The sequence below is a fragment of the Artibeus jamaicensis genome, unplaced genomic scaffold (genome assembly GCF_021234435.1).
Source record: "Artibeus jamaicensis isolate MK-2021 breed Jamaican fruit bat unplaced genomic scaffold, CSHL_Jam_final contig_387, whole genome shotgun sequence".
In the NCBI taxonomy this organism is placed as follows: Eukaryota; Metazoa; Chordata; class Mammalia; order Chiroptera; family Phyllostomidae; genus Artibeus; species Artibeus jamaicensis.
This window is the reverse complement of record NW_026521812.1, coordinates 6,026,920-6,045,975: the sequence shown is the minus strand read 5'-3', so window position 1 is coordinate 6,045,975 and position 19,056 is coordinate 6,026,920. Positions and strand designations below refer to the sequence as shown.

Here is a 19,056-nt window from a genome sequence, read left to right as displayed (position 1 = left end):
GTTTTCTTTAAAGCTATCAGGAATTTTTCTATAGAATCTTTATGTCTGACACATCCAAATCACTCTGCTTAAAGAATAACTACCATGTAGCAATTTTAGAATACCCTGTCCATTTTACCTCATTTTGAAACATGACTATTTTATAAAATATGGTTTGACCCATTCACTTAGCTTTATATCATAGCTGTAACCTCAAAAACATTTTGTACACATTAAATGTTTCTAAAATGAGTCGTGTTTCAAGTACATGGTTGGGAGTTTGTTATGTGAAAGATTCCAATCATGGATTCTTGTGCAAAACAATACTTAACATGGATTCAAACTGACTGAGGGTCAGTCTGGCAGTGCCAGTCACCACCTGTGTGACCTGGGCAAGAGACAGATCTCTCTAGGCCTCAGTGTCTTCACTGATGTCACAGATGATGGTAAAAACTAATTCAGATAATAAATGGCCAAGTTCTCAAATAATGCTGGGCACAGAGTGGGCACTCACTCAAAAAATGTTAGCTAATATTCTTTTAATAGATTCCTATACATGATTTCACTCTTGGTTTTGCTTTCAAATGAAATTCAATTCAACTCTAAATGATAGAGATGTCCAGTTCAGTTTCCCCATGAATAATGCCTGAGTCTGTATAATGGCTCCATCTCATCTGGCATCGTTTCAATCAATCCTGCATTACCACTGATGAATACATCTTACTGAAGGACAGCGCTCTTCCCAGGCTCAAACACCCTATGCAGAAGAGCTGCAGAGCAAAGCCTAAACCAAGGTATTACTAACCTGGAGTGTAATACCCTCTGCAATTTGCTTTTGACAAATCGTTCCAGGTCTGCTGGGCATCTGACACTAAGCTACAGTGTAGGGGTTGCTCTTCCTGATATCCGTTCCATTGTTTTTCTACCTGTGCTTCCCTGTCTACCCATTATTCACACCCTCTCCGGCGCTCAGCATGGAAGAGCTTCCCAGCCATCATTTATCAGAGCTCCTCCCTGATCTGCCAGAGACAGTGTCTCCTGTTCACTTTCATAGCCTTTCATCCAGGTTTCTCTTGAAAAATACTATCTTTCACCCTGTATACCATTTGTACACGTGTTCTTGTTCATTTGCCTTTTTATACCAACCATAACAGTCCCTTGAACATGCAGGTCCACAAAATATATTAATGAATCCATGAATTAAAGTAGTAGCGACCAATCTTCAAGACAAGACAAGACAAAAACAGAGGCTTGGGGAGGGAAAAAACAGAACTGCATTATGTTTCTAGGAAGAAAGTACTACTGCCCATCTTCAACCATTACTTTCATCTCCCAATTTAAGTGGAAAAACTTGTGTTCTTTTTCCCCCTGTTCTCTTTTCTTGAATAACTACACCAATGAAAAAGTCCCAAAAGGACTCTTACTTCTTAAGGGAAAAAAAAAGTTTTTCCCTAATGTCTGAAGCTTTGACAAAGACTTCTAAGAGAAGTTATTACTTGGCCGGAAAGCTACAGTCAGGTGTTCTAGGTTCAAATCTTGTGGGAACTTGCTAGGAAAGCAATTCCACAATTCCACAAACTCTTAACACTCCTTTTAAATGAGAAATGCACTACGGTTAAGATTGTACTTCATATACTGTATTCTAGCTTAACCTTTATAAATCCCAGGTTCACAAGATAAGTGGAGTTGAGAAGACATTCTTCTGTACCATCAAATAAAAGTTGCACTTAAAAAACAGTAACAAAATCTTCACCTTTTAGAAAACCATCTTTGAAGCATTTATAAACAGAACTTGCTAAGTTTTCATTTAAAATTTTCCTTGTAGAAAGGCAGTAACAATCGAAAGAATTCATCTCTAGACTCAACTCTGACATAGCAGTTTACCTTGTTTTCTTACATCTTCACAACCCAGTGTGCTGTTTTGATGCTTGAAGTGCATCCCCACTTGGCACAGGCACATTTCCAATTCCCAACAGCCACACTGGGTCCTGGCTACCAACACTGAACAGAACGGGTCTCGATTACCACTTGCTCTAATGCTAACAACTATTTTGACACGTGAGTTAAATAAACATAGTGCTAATGTGTCCTTGGAATATAATCCTCAGGAGTTATCTTAAAAATACACACGTACATAAACACACAAACTTATTAACTAGTTGCCATAGCAAAATTCCCTCCTACGGCCACACAAAAATGTGTATGTTCAAAAAATAGCACCTGGGACACTAACAGTAGAGAAGTTCTTGAGACAAATGGAATTATACTGGGCTCCAGGTATTTTGTGATTCTCGAGTATAACCGACTATGTCAAATTCTTTTTCCTCATTAAAAAGGGTGGAGTGAGAGAAGATGCTCTATCTGTACTTTGAAATTAAATATTCTTTTAAATGTCCTTACTCTTAAATATGCCCTAGACTAGGATGTAATAAGGTAATAAACCACTACCTCATCCACCTGAGAGACCGGAGGGTAACAAGTGAGCTGGGAGACCGGGTGCCAAGGACCTCAACGTAAAAAAGACTGGTGACCGGGAGGCCCTCCCTGCGTGAGGGCGGCAGCCCCTGCCCGGCGCCCGCAGCCCCGAGAGAAAGCAGGCTCAGCGGTGGCAGAGCTCCCGACGTCGCCAAAGTGACTGGGTATATTCCCGTTAATTAATTCAAATTCTAAAAAATACTGCTTTGGCTAAAAAAGAAAACTCTAGATATGACCTGCATGCATGCCTTTGATTTGTAGATTTTGTCTTGCCATCTTTCCCCTTACTGGTGACATTTTTAACCATCAACATGAATAAAAAACTGGGGAAAATACACAGCAGTTGTAGGGGATTAATCACCTTAAACCTGCAAGAGATAAATGATAACACACACCTGAATAGAAAAACAGACACAGGACATGAACTGGCCATTCAAAGATGTACGGGTTATGTGTTTCTGTGTGTGTGTATTTCAGCCGCACTAGCAATGAACAAAATACAATAAAAAAATGCTCCTTCCTCGCAATTTAGAAATGAAGGGGAAATGCTCTTTCCACATGAAATTGGGAAAGATTTTTTTTAATTATAGAATCTTCAGCACTGGCAGGGGCTCAGGGGAACAGGGCTACTCAAACTGCCAGTGGGAATCTGACTTTGAGAACCTTTAAGAAAGACATTTAGCAATACGTCAAAATCCTTGGTGGCACACCAAAGCTGATTGTAGACAATATTTGCTCTAGAGAAACGATAAAATTAATATACAAAAATGTAAATATAAGTATAATTTGTGAAAACTGAGTAATAATCTAAATAGGGGTTAAGGAACCATCATACATCCATTCAAATGCTGTTGAAAAATGATGGGGTAATGATAAAGAAAGGTATCTACAATGTACTGTTAAGTGGAGAAAAAGAGCAAGCCGAACAACAGAATCCAGTCTCAGCCTATATAAACTGAGGTGTGTGTGTGTTCATATATAATTGCACAGTGAAAAGAAATGATCTCTACAAGCAAGGGAATTATGGGTCACCTTTGCTTTTTATGGTCTTTTCCTTTAAAAAAATAAAACTTCTGTTTTCTTATTACTGGAAAAAAATAAAGATAGGTTGGTAATGATTTTATCTGAGGGCAAACCCTGGGGATTTTGTGAGTAGCAGGCACTAACATCTCCACTAAAGCAGTGACACCAGCACCTCTTTCAATGCAGGTAGTTCAAATACACTGCAACTAACTCACTGACGACAGCTGCCAGATTTATAAATATTAAAACTGAACATTCCACAGCATTCCAGAGTAAAAACTGGCTATGCTTAAAACTCACTAAATCCAAAATGGCTTTTGATTTCTATGGACAAGGAGTCTTCATTTTAGGTTTGATTATACCAAAAACTAAGTTGTAATAAAACGCTCACTTTAGGAATGGAACACACCTGCAGATCTGAACCGAAAACAGTCCCCAAGAGGCACCAGGCTTGTGCTCCTCTTCTGAGGACAGGGTGGTGCCCACCAGGGCCCCTGTGTGAACGAGTAGCTTACCATTAGCTAGAGCTCGGCTAGGACAACAGGATTTTCTCCTGTCAAGTCAGTTAGATAGCTGATGCTAATTTCCTATTCGGCTTGTGAGTTCATCTTGAAGCTCCGAACATCACCCTGACTTTGAAATGTTGGTTTGAACACATTATTATCTTTAAAAACTGGTGTTCATAAATGCACAGTAGCACAGAAAGCAATGCCACTAATTTAGTCACGTATTTACTGTGGCTTGGGGACTGGGACTCGGTGTGTCTAACAGGGTCTGAGGAACGAAGGATTTGCCAGGTTTCCAGTGATTACAGCACCAGCTTTGGGGGCTCTGCGAAGCCTACAGCGATGCTCTCCATCTTCTGAGATGCAGGCAGGCAGAGCGGAGAGAAAAGCCGAAGGCCCTGTCACTGTTTTCCAGCTTCTTGAAAGCACTCGCCATGGAAAATCCCTGTTGCCTCAACCTGTTACAGGGCTTTGTTGCTGCTTCTTGACTGAAGTAGCTCTGACAAAGCCCCCAGGTGGTTCCAACAGTTTCAGAGGACACAGGCACTGATTTCTTTGCCATGTTCAGCACTCAATTACTCTCTCCTCGAAGTCATCCTCTCTCACCGTTTTCCTGACACCCTCCTCCTCTTCTGTGTCCTTCCGCTGCTCACCAGGTCTCAACACTCTGACCTGGTCTTGGGCGACACCACTGAAACCAAAGGCTTCATCGGCAGATGACATATTCAGATGACCTTCAACTCTCCGCCTCCCCATCCAAGCCTGTACTGCTCTCTCTCCCTCAACTCTTGGCTGCCTCCTGTACCTCATCATGTAAGACATTTCTCAAAGTCACATCTTTGGGATAGAGACTTTGTTTTTATTTAACTCTTAAGACCAAAAACATTCATGGCTGACTATATGTTACAAAAAGTTCTTACAACCTGGGTTGAAACAGACCCCTCTGTAAATTCTATTATCACCTACAGTTTACGGGTGGCAGAACCAAGGTGGAGAAGGGAGCCAGGCCCTACAACCTGAGAGTAGATCTGAACCCTGCAAATCTGCTATGCTCCACTTTATGCTCCACTATCTGGTAACTTTCCAGTTACCCAAGTATTGTGTGTGCAAAAGACAGGGCCTTATAGATTACCTTTCAAGCTTCCTCCTTAATTCCTATGATAGTCAGTTTCTCCTATAAATTACCACAGAACAAAAAATACACTTTGGTTTTAAGGCAGGATAGAGGACTGGCGATAATGCACATGGCATGAAAAATAAAGCACACATTCTGTGACAAATGACAGGAACCACTATCGATTCATTTGCTCAACCTACAAACCTGGGCGTTATCTGCAACTCCCCCCTGCTCATCTACATACTCAGTTTACTAACGTGCATACCGTCATGCAGTCACCCAGTCACAAACCTTCACCCACTTACCGTCTCTCAAGTACATGAGGAGTACCCTCCTCGGCTTTTCAGGATAAAGTTTAGCCTCTTCAACTAGGCTTACAAGACCTACGATGGGGCCCCTGAGTCCCTACTCCCCTCATGTCCCATCGCTCTTCTACAAGTGGTTCTGCAATCCTGCTACACCTGATTTTGCACTGCTCCTAGAGTGTCAAGTTCATAGCACCATATCCTGCCTGGAATGCCCCCTTGCACACCTTTCTTCAGAGCGAACTCCTACTCACCTTGACACTCAAGAGAGACACCCCATTCTGATTATTAGAGGCCTTGCTTTTTTTTTCCACTAAGCTCAGTTGAGAACATATCGTAAAATGTGAAACTACCCTGGTACCGCTGATCTACTGTCTGTGTGTGACCCTTCTTGATTTGAAATCTCCATAGTAAAACAGTAAAAGGTATCTAATGGGCACCCCATTTAGAGCTGTATAATGAGCAAATCAATGAACAAAGTGAGTGAATGGCTGAGGGGCTGCTCACTGCTTCCAGATGAAAAGGAGGTGGTGTTCGCTGCTTTACCCCGCATCAGTGAGCGCTCCTGGAGCCGGAGAGCTCGAAGAGACACTGAAGCAGAGTCACGAGCTCCCCCTGCTGGGGCTCACTCTTTCCGAGGCTGCACAGACCACACCACCAGCCTGCACACCTGTCCCTCCTGATCAGCACTGCCTGGAACACCATCCCAGCGGTGACAGGTCGGAGACACTTGGTGTCCATTTGAGGGCTCATAAATATGCATTTATGACGAGTGGACAAGACAGAATAGTCCAAAGGGGACAAAAAGAAAAGGTTACGAAGATTTAGTGAAGCGCTCCTCTGAAGTCTGTGTTTTCTGCTTCATGGTATCTGAATTTAGCTCCTCTGCCCCACCGCTGGCCAGCACCCAGCTGACACCACAGACGTGGGAGGCTCGGTCCACTGCAGACTGTCCTTAGACCATCTCCCTGTCTGCTCCACCCCCACCGCCACCCCCAACTTTCAATGCTTCATCAGGGCTCAAACTACTCCAAAGGGGGAGGTGAGGTCAGGAGCAGAGCTTTCTGCATCTGAAAAGGGGAGCCGGGTCAGGCACACGGCTGTTTACTCTTTTCTGACATTCGGACACTGTCCTGGTGCCGCTCTCTGCCTGGCCCCCCTGCTGCCCCTGTGCGACCTGGCAGGCAGCCAGAGGGCAGCTGAAGCAGTAGAATCGCACTCTTCTCACCCCTGACCAGAACCAGCAAAGGAAATTGTTCGAAAACAGGCTGCAACTGGTAAGGGGTGGGTTATCGGATGGAGATGCTCAAAGGACTTGTGACACTGAGCTAACTCCTATTCCTTCTTGAGATTTCAACACAAACTTTCTTTCTCAAGTAATAGGTTAAATAACAGTTCAAGTATGTATTTTGTTTCTTCTACCAGTTTTGACAACTTGCATCCTCAATGCCCAGCCCTTCTATAGCACATTTTGGCACTCAAATATTTTTTGAATGAATGAATTTTTCCAAATTAATCTAGTTTGCTCACCTTACATGTGAATGTATACTTTAGCTTCCCAAATATGTTTAACAAGGTTGCTTATAAGAGATGACCTCACAGACAGGCAATGGCCTCAAAGGCCATGTGTATGTGTGTGTGTGTCCCCACGGCAAAAATGCACGTAAGATGCCAGGGATAACTGGTACAACAAACTCACTTTAAAACGTATGAAAATGCTACAAATGAAGGTGGGGTGTTGGTAATATTCACAGTGGTCACTGCTGATTCATAGAATTCAGAGGAGAAATACACAGTGTTTCTTAATTTCTCACTCATTATCTTATTCTGCCCTCATAGTAAGTCCTATGAGTTAAGAAAGGTAGATTGAACCATTCCCACTGATTTGCCCAATGTCACATAGTTTGAGATCTGGCAAGAGTAAAACATCGTGATTTTTGACAGATTCAAATCTATCGAACTGGCAAAATGAAAAAGCCAGAGAGAAGGCTGTGCAATGGCTGGACCCCCCACTTCCTGTGCTGAAAAAGCACTTGGCCTTGCCACGAGGTGCGTGATGTGTGTTTTGTGACCAGCCACCCCTGTGGGGCATTTATCTACTACTGATCAATGCATGGGTCATTTTAAAAACAAGAAAGCAATCTTAATATACGTCCTGTGTGATAAAATCTGATTTTTAAAATTTGAATACATATGTCATCATGGACATTTACAATCTCATTAAGAATTCTTCAGCACAACTTTCAATAGCTGTACTTAGTCATCACATAACAACGGCAGCATAAGGTGCAAGCAACCCCTACAGTTAGTACGGATAAACATGTGGTACAGATGTTTACAGGTAAATCTTTGTACACATCTCTGTGTATTTAAGTTCTCAAAAGTGGTGTAAATGGTAGGCATGTTTAATGTAGATTTTTGCCAAATTGTGCTCCAGAAAATATTACTAATTTATACAGCAGCATATGAATATATTTTTCCCCCTTCAACCTCCCCAACACTGGCTAAAAACAAACTTTGCCAGATTGACAAGTGAAAACTTGCGCACTGAATTCTTAACTGACACTGGTTTATGCGACAGTGCGTAAAGCCGTGTTTTTGTTAATGTTCACTCGGCTTCTGTGTGGTTTACTTGCTTGGTCCTCGGCCCGTTTTTCTACTTAAGTGTTTAAATTTTTTGATGACATATAAGCATTCTTACTATGTTCGGGCTATTAACCCCCTCCTCTCCTGGGCATATTCAATGTTGTCATTTACCTTTTACTTTTGGTTTTGTTGATTTGATTAAAGTTTTACATTTTATATATATAGGCAAAGAAATCATTTCCTTCTATGGTTCATTCTCTGATAGATCATTATTAATGCCTACATTACAAGGATTTAACTCATCTTTCCCTTTGTGACCCCTGCAATAAAATCCCCCATCTAAATGAAGGCAGTAGCACCTTCCTCAAAGGGTCATCATGACCATTAATTAGGGTAATGGTACTAGTGTGCTTTTAAGTAGTAAAGCACCCCGCAAAGTCAATTACTGGCAGCTACCAATACATGGCAGTCATTCACACCACACGCCCGTCGGTGGAGACTTTATGACTCCATGCAGGTAATCTGAGCAGATGTACTTGGGGATACCACCGTCTAAGAATTCAAATGGGACTACAGGAGACAGACATTGTGACGTGGAAGTCCACTCCACATCCCTCAGCTTCAGAGCATGGAATAGTCACAAGAAAGGCTCTGGACAACATGGGAGCTCTTACCTTGACTTAGTCTTCCCCTTCCTCCAGCTCGGTCTCTTTGTGCACCACCACTCTTGTGACCGACATGTCGGGGTGCTGCTCTCTGGCCTCCCTGATGGCCTGGGCCAGCGCCTGCCAAGGTCAGGAGAGAGCACTGTCAGTGGAGGAATAGGCTCCTTCTCAGGATGCAAACCACAAGCATACTGATCACTTGGGATTCCACGTTGAGCTATGAGAGTCTTACTGCTTTCCTTTGAGGAAGCAGGAAGATCTGAATGGGCTCACTGTTCACCTCTGAGAATGCTTCTCATTTCCCCCAAGTCCCCACTTCTCCAGTTTATTTTTAGATAATAACGAGGAAGAAACACACTGGCTCTGAATCCCTGCTGTGCCCTCACCACGAGACTTGGGGAGAATGGATCTCCCCTGAGTATTCGTACCTGTAACTTGAGCCTCATGTGCAGGTTGCACAGGTCATGTTAAGGCTTGTTTTAAGGGTGGAAGGGGTGATGTACAGCAGCCAGCCCAGTGCCTGCCCTGTGTACTCAAGTCACACTTGCTGCTGCCCCACTGCCTGAAACCCTCGGGTACAGACAAAGCCTCACTCACCCCTACCCTCTTGGGCTCTCAAGTAACTATCTGAGTAACATGTTCACTGAACTAAAATGTTGCGGTAAAAATATCTATAAACATTGAAAGCAAAGAACAACTAAAACTGCAGCAATGACGATGACACACAATTGGTAAAACTTAAGACCAGAGACAGGCTAATCTTTAGGTTAGAAAGTATAGATCACTATTTTACGGCTGAGCACTGAAGGCACAGGTCCACGGGTCTTTCCCAAGGCCATCCTGCTGAGGGGCTGCAGGGCAGCAGTGGGACCCCAGATTTCCTTCCCCTGCTGCTTCTGTCTGGGACCAGGCTGTGAAAAGCCACAAGGTCTCTCCACATTCTATCAGAAAGTGCACGGTATGTGAGCACTGCGGAAAAGTGGAAAGATCCTATTTTTCAGAGGGGAAAGATGTTTAACAAGGCCTTGGAAAAAGTAAAAGAAACACCATAGAACAACACTCAAAATCTAGGATGTACCTCTAAGACAAAAAAGGAATTGTACTGGGCCAGAGAGCACCCTAACTCATAAGGAAAATATGCATCTCAAAAAAGTAGCACAATTTTTTCCTGATGTTGTCACCTGCCTAAGAGGACATCTGCACTTCTTGTTTGGAATATAGTTTCTGTCAGCTGCAAGGTTACTGAGCAAAACTCTGAGCTTCATTCCACACGCACAAAAAGGTAAAACCACAAAAAGAAATTTTTACGCCAAAAATCTTTTGCAACAGAAGCTTGGAAAACACCTGGTGGGTGCTCAGATTTGTACTAGGGAACCAGTGTCAGGACAAGAGTGAAGCCAGGCGAGGGAACAGCCTCCAATTTGAGGAAGAGCACGGCCGTTTGTCAGGTGGGGAGAGCAGGAAGACTGGAGGGCAAGAATGCACCGTGGAGAAGAGCAGGGACCCTATCTCAGAGAAGGGCAGGAAGTGCTCCTGTATATGGGCTACAGTGGAACAGGATGTGTGTGGAGGAAGGAGGGAGACTGGAGTGATTAACACTGTCTACCCCACGTGGGTCTGTGGAATCCAAATCGGGAAGGACAAGCTCTGACAGGAGCCAAATGTAGCTACAGGCAACTTATCAGATCCTTTTGAGTTTACGTTCACTCCGAAGATCTAGCTACATGAAAGCAGTGTAACTGTTAAAGCAAAAACATAAATGATCCTCATGGGAAAGTAACACATGTGGAACACACTTTAATTAGAAAAGCAGAGAACCCCCCAAATTGCTATAATCATCTATGAACGTAGTTGAAATCAGTTTGCCATTAGTTCCTCTCATTCTGTGACATCAGTACGTAAAATGAAATAACTTAAATGTTAACTTAAGATTACAGGAGACTGTGAGAAAATACATCATATTGCCCAACTGAGAAGTTATCTGATTAGAACTGGGTTTTGCTCGGTGCCCTTCAGCTGACAGCTGTCCAAGGAGCAAGGGCCCGCTGTCACCAACTCCCAGGGAACTGATGCCAGCATCGGCCCAGGGTGAAGAAGCGCGAAGCAAGCTCCGTGAGAGCTCAGTGCGTGAACTGGCCAGCACCAAACAGGCTCCGTTTTTTCCCTGTCTTGCTCAGATGAGGGAATTCCTTCCAAGCTTCAGGTTCTTTTAATTGTAGGCAAGGAGCTAAAGAAAGTGTCAGTGATATTACGACACTACCTGATCAACATCAGTTTTGGGCAGAGAAGTGATTTCCCTCCTTTAGTTTTAAATAGTTTCATCATCTCGTTACAGGTTTTAAAGGGCAAGTGAACTCATCATGAGCTTCTTTCTAGTGATAAGCATACCAAAAGCCACAATCAAATTTATTTTTTTTTTAAAGTTTATGCCATCTTATAATTAGACGTAGGAAGGTTACGTAAAAGGTACGCCTCTGTTCTTGTCCCCCGATGTCTGACCGAGGTGCTGATGTGGGCTGAAGCACGCCATCACACAACGGGATGAGTGTCTTTGCGACAACAGTGAGGAACAGGTGCTACTTGTGCACTTAGATTTCAGACTGTTTTTACCACTGGTCTTTCAGAAGCAGTATGGCCCGAATTTGATTTTTCAGTCAAAAACAGGCCAAAATGCAAAAGAATGCACATAGAATAAAACCTGAGGGTAATCATAAGGGGGAAATTGGCATTTGAAAGCTGGGAAGGGCCTTGGTTCGGAGAAGAGAGAGGGTAAAGGAGACAGCGACTGTGAGAAGCCCCCAAATTTCATTTCCACCAGGTCAGAGGAACTCGGGCTCCCGCCTAGCACACTGCAGGAATTCAACCAACGCTCGTCGAGCGAGAGTCCTACGGCAAAAAAGCAAAAATGCCTTTGCTCTGATTTCGGGTCATAAGAAGTCAAGACTGCACCAGTGAACAGAAGCAGAAAAATCCTCCACATGGGAAACTGGAGGCTTGGTTTTCAAGTAGGCAATTCACTTTCCAGTGATAAAAGAGGCACGGGTACCGGTCATTCACTAGGAATCTGTGCCCTCAGGTCAAAATACAGAGTCGGAGTAACCCTTTAACCTCTAATGACCCAAGGAAATAAAGCAGTACATATGAAACACAGAAGTAAAATCAAGCTTAGGGGGATTTAAAAATACAGTCATTTTTCTTGAAGGCACAGTATTTCTATTTTGCTCATACACAGTGCATCCTTTGTAAATGAGAAATTCTGTTCTCTAAAATTCTCTTGCCCAAATTTAATACTGTGCTCAAAGCCGGGTAACGAACATTTGTCCCTGCCTCCAGCTGCGGCGGACAGCTGAACATTTCCTTTCCTTTTCTTTGAGATTTCCTTTCCTTTCATAAAGGAAAAACAGTTTGGCCCCCCTTTAAAGTTGAGTTAAAATCACTTAAGAAAATAAAACAAAAACTTATCACGTGGGACTGCCGTCCAAAATTAAAACTGCTCTCCACGTCTCCAGCCGTTCCATTCATCGCCTGCTTTTAAAGGTGCGCATTTATGCTCAACTCCTTCAAAGTTTTTTCTGAATACAGCTGAATTTTCATTCTGAGACACCACAGACTACCTTTCCCTACCCACAATAACAGCAATAATTAATGGTAAATAGCCCAACTTTTCTAATGCTCTAAAATTTTTTTAAGCTCCTAAAAATTGGCATAAGTCAAAATTAGTGGCTTTCCTTAGTTTTTGAAGTCATTATCATTAAACCGCCATTCACTTTTTAGTAACTGGAGACCTTCCTCAGACCAGGCCCACGTGAATACCCAGGAATCCTCCCCAGAGGGTTTCCCACTGGCCTTCTGCGCACTTTCTTGACCCAAAGTGCACAGAAAGCCAGTGGGAAATAAGAAACAATTTGTATTTTATGCTGATTCAGCATCAGGAAGGCTGGAAGAACAGCTTGCGTCCAGACTTTGAAGTGCCTTCATGCCATGCCTAGGAAGGAAAGAGAGTCAATCCAGAGGCTCTGGAAGAAGGGGTGGGATATAGTTTGTGTGGCAGATGACAGGTGCAAAACTTAGAAAATAAACAGTCAACTTCAGAACGAGAACCTCAGGTCTTTACCTGGTCATGATCAATATCTGCATCTCCTGTGATCACGATGCGTTTCTCAATCCTTGTTTCAGATATTCCACCTTTTATAGTCTGAAGGTCATAAAGGAAAGAGGAGGGGAACAGTAATCACTACAGCATGTTCACACATACTCAGAGAAGACAGAGATGGAGCACACCTACATCTTCTGATCACTGCAAGGTGGTGCACATTGAGTGGGGAAAACTGAGGTTCTGGAAGCTTTCCTTGTTTTTAAGCTCAATGGGGAATCCTGTGGTTAAAGTTGTAGTATCCGTTTAAGTATTTTTCAACTGAAAGCAACCTTAAAACTAATTTATCAAGATGCAGGTGACATTAAAAAGAAATAGCTGCCATTGAATCCACATGGTTCCACCAGTGGGACATTCTGTTACACCTTCCTGAGTTTCTTCATTCCCATTTTTAAAAGAAGAAAGAAGAAATAACGGTTTGGTTTATGTAAAGTTACAAGGAATTCTAACAATTTTAGTATCTTCTTTAGGCTTGGCAAACTTTGATGTTATCATTTTGTGTGCTTAATTCTTGATACGGAAAATAAGGCTGGATTAGAAATCTGATGACTGTAGCCAAGAGAATCACTGAGAGCGCTTGTTAAAACACATGCAGGGTTTCAGCTGGTCCGGAGTGGGGCCTCGGTCTTCACACTTCCAGACTGAAGACCACACCTTCGGAACCAGTGGTCATCGGGTGTTAAACGCTTAGACAATGACCTGGAAATACACCCCAAGTCAACACACTAGAATCTTAAATCCTTGAGGGAAAATTTACATTATTTTAAGACCTTGTTGAAATTTTTAAATAATTGTCATTCACTTTGTACTTACTAAACCTGTGCTTCCAGTTTTATTAAATTCTTTCTTTCCCTGTAGCTGTCTTAAATACGGTTATTCATAAGACATTTTTACCCCGTTGTACTTAACAGAAAATTGCAATTTCATTTAAATCATTTGTCAATGGAGCCAGATATCTTCAATACTTAAAATGTCCACATTTTTATCCCACTGGCGCTGTCTGTGCGTAACTTGAAGTGTGTACAGGAACAGTTCAGAAGAGATCCTGCTTGCAACGCACCATCCTCTCCCTGGGACTCCCCCTGGATTGCTTTACCTTGGTGATGTGCGTGGTGGTGGTGGTCGACATGGAGTCTGATGTGATGGTCTGGGCGGTCAGTAACGTGCCCGAGTCACCAGCAGCCCCGCCATCAACCTTTGGATAGTTGGGGAAAATACAAAGCGATGCTTAACTTCCATTATGTTGTCTTAGAAGACCCCTCCCCATTGAATATGCACCATTTAGCATCTTTGTAGCTGGCAGAAGATGCTGTCTGCCTTTTTGTGTTTACAGTGGTAACTTACTGACCAGGAGAATGGCTAGCATTTAAACAGAGTAAAAGCAAAGGCTAAACACAGATACAGAGGCAAACCCCAGACGTGGGAGGGAGAAAAAAGAGGAGAAGTAGGAGGTGGGACTGAAAGCTATCAGGAGGTCAAGAGAGAATTTGACTGAAGCCATTTGTAGAAGCTTGAAAAAGAAGGTAGAAACCCAGGCAGAGAAGTTTCCAGTGACAGTGACCGGAGGTTCTGGCCTTGTTGTTTACGCACAGGTGGGTAAAAATAGAATGTTTTCTCAGATTACTAAGCAACAGAACCTAACTAGGATAGGTTAAACTGGTACAGTTTGCTTGTCTCTAATACATTTTTAAATGATATTTTTCTGTAATAGTTTGTGTTGTGAATATATGTATACATACATATAAAGATACATATTTCAATGTGTACCTTTTGATTTAGATGCAAGTATGTGTGCATGTGCTATTTCTATCCTGTGCAGTTATCTAAATAGGCTTTAACGTGTTTGCTTTGATACTAGAGAATGTAGAATTCTAGAATTTGACCAAATAAAGCTGATTAATAGTTTTAGTTTACATTAAAATCACAAACTAAATGTTAGTTTATGTTAAGATCACCATATATCTATTTGCTTCCTGTTTCCTAACACAAGAAAATAACTAGAAAGTCCAGAGCCTTTATTACTGCAAGTTAAGAGTAAATCTCAGGCGTGGTTCACGCAATGTATTTTTCTTCCTTTTTTAATCCTCACCCAAGGATATATATTTATTGACTTTAGAGAGGGAGGAAGGGAGAGAGAGGAAAAACAGAAACATTGATGTGAAAGAGAAACATAGATCAGTTGCCTCCTGTGTGTACTCCGACTGGGGGATCAAACCCACAACCTAGGCGTGTGCCCTGACCGGAAATTGAACCTCCGACCTTTTGGTATATGGGATGAGGCTCCAACCAACAGAGCCACTCAGCAGGGCTGCAGTGTATTTCCTTACGAGGGCATTCATCACCATAGAAACAGACGAGTACACGGTCTCCCACCACCATTCATCACAAACCTGTCTGTGCGCATGTGGGAGTCATGCACATTGAAGACAGCACATCTAAAACAGTTCTGAGGAATGTTTCACACATACACACATGAATTTTTTTAAAGATAGTCTGTTCCTTTTTTTACTTAATTTATTTTTTAGAGAGAGGGAAAGGGAAGGAGAAAGAGTGGGAGAGAAACATCAATGTGTGGTTGCCTCTCATGTGTCCCCTACTGGGGACCTGGCCTGCAACCCAGGCATGTGCCCTGACTGGGAATTGAACCAGCGACCCTTTGCTTCACAGGCTCATGCTCAATCCACTGAGCTACACCAGCCAGGTGGGTTAATTGTTTTAAAAAATATTTTAAGAGGATAATAATCTGCCATCCCTCACCATGGACAATTTTACCAGAAACATTAAATTTCTCAGTTGAGAAAATAGTTGTACAAATTTCTAAACAGTTCCATTTTGAAATCGTAACTACTTTTTTTTCTTCCGTTACCCTTAAGGTTAGATATCCTAATGCTTATTTCAAATCTTTTCAGAATCAGTGTCTGAATACCTAAAACCAAACACACAAGTTTGATTACTTAGACACGTAGTACCCCATTTACATAAGAATGAGGATGCATGTTGTTTCTGAAGGAGAAGCACAAATGTGTGTGTGCACATGTGTGTACCGGCAGCAAGAGCGGGATCTGTCTGCAGGGGGCGGGGAGAGGGACTGCCTAACTCCTACTGGTCCACGTGTGACATCATATCCAATCAACTCCAAGATGATCTGCTTCCCAGATGCACATCAACACTCCAGGATACGTCAAGTCAGAAATGGCTTTTGATAACATGAACAAGACTGGGAGTGCCTGTCCTCAGTAATCGTGTGTATGTTCTCCCTATAATCACTGGGTCACCGATACGATTACAGTTCTCTGTCTCAATCTAAGAAGTATAACAAGTTATACTGTTGGAGGACAATTATGAAATGGAGATATAAAAAGCTGTATCAAAGTCAGAAACATGTAAACTAGGAGAAGACAGAATGGGAAGAGAAACAAAGTGATAACTCAGTCTGAATCTGGAGCTTCTTTACCTGTGGAGACTCGTAGGTGATGGTTTTGGTCTCGGTTTGGACGATAGGGACTTCCTTGGTGGAGATCTCTGTCCTTTGTGAGGCATCGGAAATTGTTACCATCTCTGTCTTCACCACGGGTGGCTGAGGTGAGAAGGAAAGAAAAATGAGCTCTAGAGGTAATGAAGTAAATGCATCTAATGGAACCTTCAAAAGTAATTGGAATAAATATGTATATCCAAACATACACTCATACACAAAAGAAGAGAGTAAAAATTTAACAAAGATACCAAAGAAAAGCACTTTCCTTCAAACATCACATATATATGAAAAGAATAAGCTAACCTAATGGCTCCATAAATTAAGGTACGCTTCAAATTATGATGGTCTCAAATTACATATCAAGCCTGGTATATATTGATAAAATGCAAAACAAAACAAAACTTTAGCTTTGGGCAACTGATGATAAAAACAGAATGAAATGTGTGAAGTGGCCTGCCTTGATTTTCCCCGCAGTTTGAAGAACCACATGGTTTGTGTGAAGGCTCATGGCCTTTACTCAGTACACCATCCAGGTTAAGCTAAGTTCTGCTCTTCTTGCTCTGCTGACAAGGAGACCTTATTTTCAGAAGGATTATCTTCAAGTATAACTGTTTTCAATTATACTTGTCTAAACCTTTGCAGTGTTTCCTCTGTGCTACATTAGTCAAACTGTTCTATCTAGAATTAGTCCACTAATATTGCATTGCAGCTTTGAACAATTAAAAAACATTAGATAGTTTCACAGCCTGTTAATATTGCAGTCAGCGAGCACGGATGTTTAATACAGCATCAGACTAATTACCACTACCAAAATACTACAGCACTTTGAGAAAAAATTCCCAAGTGTAATGTATGGTAAATGTGGAAAATAATAGTTCAGAGTGTTGCAAGGCTTTTGCAAATGTGTTCTCTGCAGAGAAGCAGGAAGTTTAAAGTAACATAATAAAAATCCATTTAACTATTTTAAGACAAAGTCACTTCAAGATTCTCCAGCTCATCAAAGGGAGCAAATACGGATAACTCCTACCTTATGGGCACCTGATTTTAGAATCAAGGCATATTTGGAAGTAAGCCCTCCCTCAACAAAACTTGAACCTCCAGTTCAGAGACTCTGCACCTAGAGACCAAGACTTAATCTAAGGGGAGTGAGGAAAGTTCTCCTTCCTGAAGAGAAAAAAGAAAAGACTGAGATCCAATGTAGATACAATCCAAATATATAATCAAGTTGTAAATAATCCGGAACCGAGGATGGGGCGGAATGAGAAGAGTACTCTCCTATTGAGCACCCTAGCTTCTGGCTAAAAGGAAAGAAAAGTCTTCAACCAAACCATACAATCCTTGGAATCTAAAAACAGAAATCGCAGTGGCATTCAGGAAACACTGTTTTTATCACTGCTGGATGTTGAGTTCAGAGCGCCATGGTAATCAGAGCCCACTGCCATTTCCAAAATTCTCAAGTTGAAGAGACAATGAGCCAAGCAGTCAAACCCAGTCACAGCAGCAGCAGCACACGCACTCATACCGACCGTTTTTCAGCAACACACACATACAACGTTCTAATTAAACCAGTGAAAAAGGTATGAAGTATTGAGGAAGCAGTACAACTCAAGATAAAAAGTTGAAAGCATCCAAAACATGCAAAGAAAAATTCAGATGTGAAATAAGAATGAAGAATGATTTGGTGTTGCAGGCAAGTTTACTAGATCAGGTGACTCAGTTGCAGTAAAGAAGCTAGCAACCTTGACCCGAACTGGCAGAAAATCTACAAAGCAGTGCCTTCCCCTTCCTCCCGTGAGAGATCAAAACCAGAGTCTTGCTGAGAAAAGCTGAGGGAAGAACTGGGAGGACAGGAGAAGAAAGGCAGGTGTTCTCCACCCGAGAAATAGCTCCAGAGTTTAGCTCCCGCTTGAGTCTCCCATTTACCTCTGAACAACAAATAATTTGTGGCATAACATCAATGTCAACATGAGACAACTCTCCGTTAACTTTATGCTGCTCGTCCTCTGTGTCTTCGCTCACGTCTTGCTTAAGGGCGCCTTCATGTACACTCTTCTCTGCAGACACCTTGGGGGCAACTACATTCTCCTGGGCCACTGTCTCTACTGTGCTTACACTGGCACCTGCTTGTTTGCCTGGGCTGGCTTCTGGCACTGGTTGCTCCCTCTCTACTACCTTGGCTGCTCGGCCGGCCTCTTCCTCCACCTCTTCTTCGTACTCCTCCTGCTCTTCCTGTATGGTGCCCTCGGTCACTCGGTGGTGGGGCCGGTACTCTCCCCCATCTTCCTCCTCGCTCTCGCTGCTGCTGCTGCTCTCAGAAGACAGGGAGGTGGAGTCTTTCTGTGTCAGAGGCTCCACCTTACGGCTCTCCCCAGGACCACTCCCAGGTGATATCTCTTTACCGTTCATTTCTTCTGTGATTACTCTTTCGTCTTTCCCAACCTCTGCCTGCTTCTTCTCCTCCACTACATTCAGAGTCTCATGTGAACTCTGCACAGAAAAGAAGTGGATGAGGGAAAACAAAAATACATGAATAAATAAAAAACGACGGACACCCAAATTAACTGATGGTATGTTCATGTCATGGAGGAAAACAAAGATGGTTATGATGGCTGACTGAAAGGGAAGCGGGGAGAACGTGAGGGGTCAGAGCGTCAGGCAGTGGTGTTAACATGGAGAAGGGGAGAACCTTAGCAGCGTCACTGGCTCCAGTGCAGGGCCCTTCTGACTCGGGAGCGCGTTTCTGTGAAACAAAAAGCAACCGAGGACACAAAA

The 19,056-nt window shown here is 42.6% G+C and overlaps 1 protein-coding gene across 16 annotated transcripts in view; it reads right to left on the bottom strand.

Moving 5' to 3' along the window:
- The window catches only part of EPB41L2 (erythrocyte membrane protein band 4.1 like 2), a 200,949-nt gene that overhangs the window by 6,906 nt on the left and 174,987 nt on the right, over positions 1-19,056 (bottom strand). For 7 of the 16 annotated variants that reach the window (XM_037147870.2, XM_037147875.2, XM_037147876.2 and 4 more), the window contains 6 exons: positions 18,971-19,024; positions 18,208-18,771; positions 16,264-16,386; positions 13,906-14,004; positions 12,771-12,851; positions 8,666-8,776 (listed from right to left, as the gene is read on the bottom strand). In XM_037147870.2, coding sequence (XP_037003765.2) covers positions 8,672-8,776; positions 12,771-12,851; positions 13,906-14,004; positions 16,264-16,386; positions 18,208-18,771; positions 18,971-19,024 — 1,026 coding nt within the window. In that variant the 3' untranslated portion in view covers positions 8,666-8,671. The remainder of the gene's footprint in view (positions 1-8,665; positions 8,777-12,770; positions 12,852-13,905; positions 14,005-16,263; positions 16,387-18,207; positions 18,772-18,970; positions 19,025-19,056) is intronic. The other 9 variants (XM_037147874.2, XM_037147877.2, XM_037147879.2 and 6 more) reach the window with 4 other exon arrangements.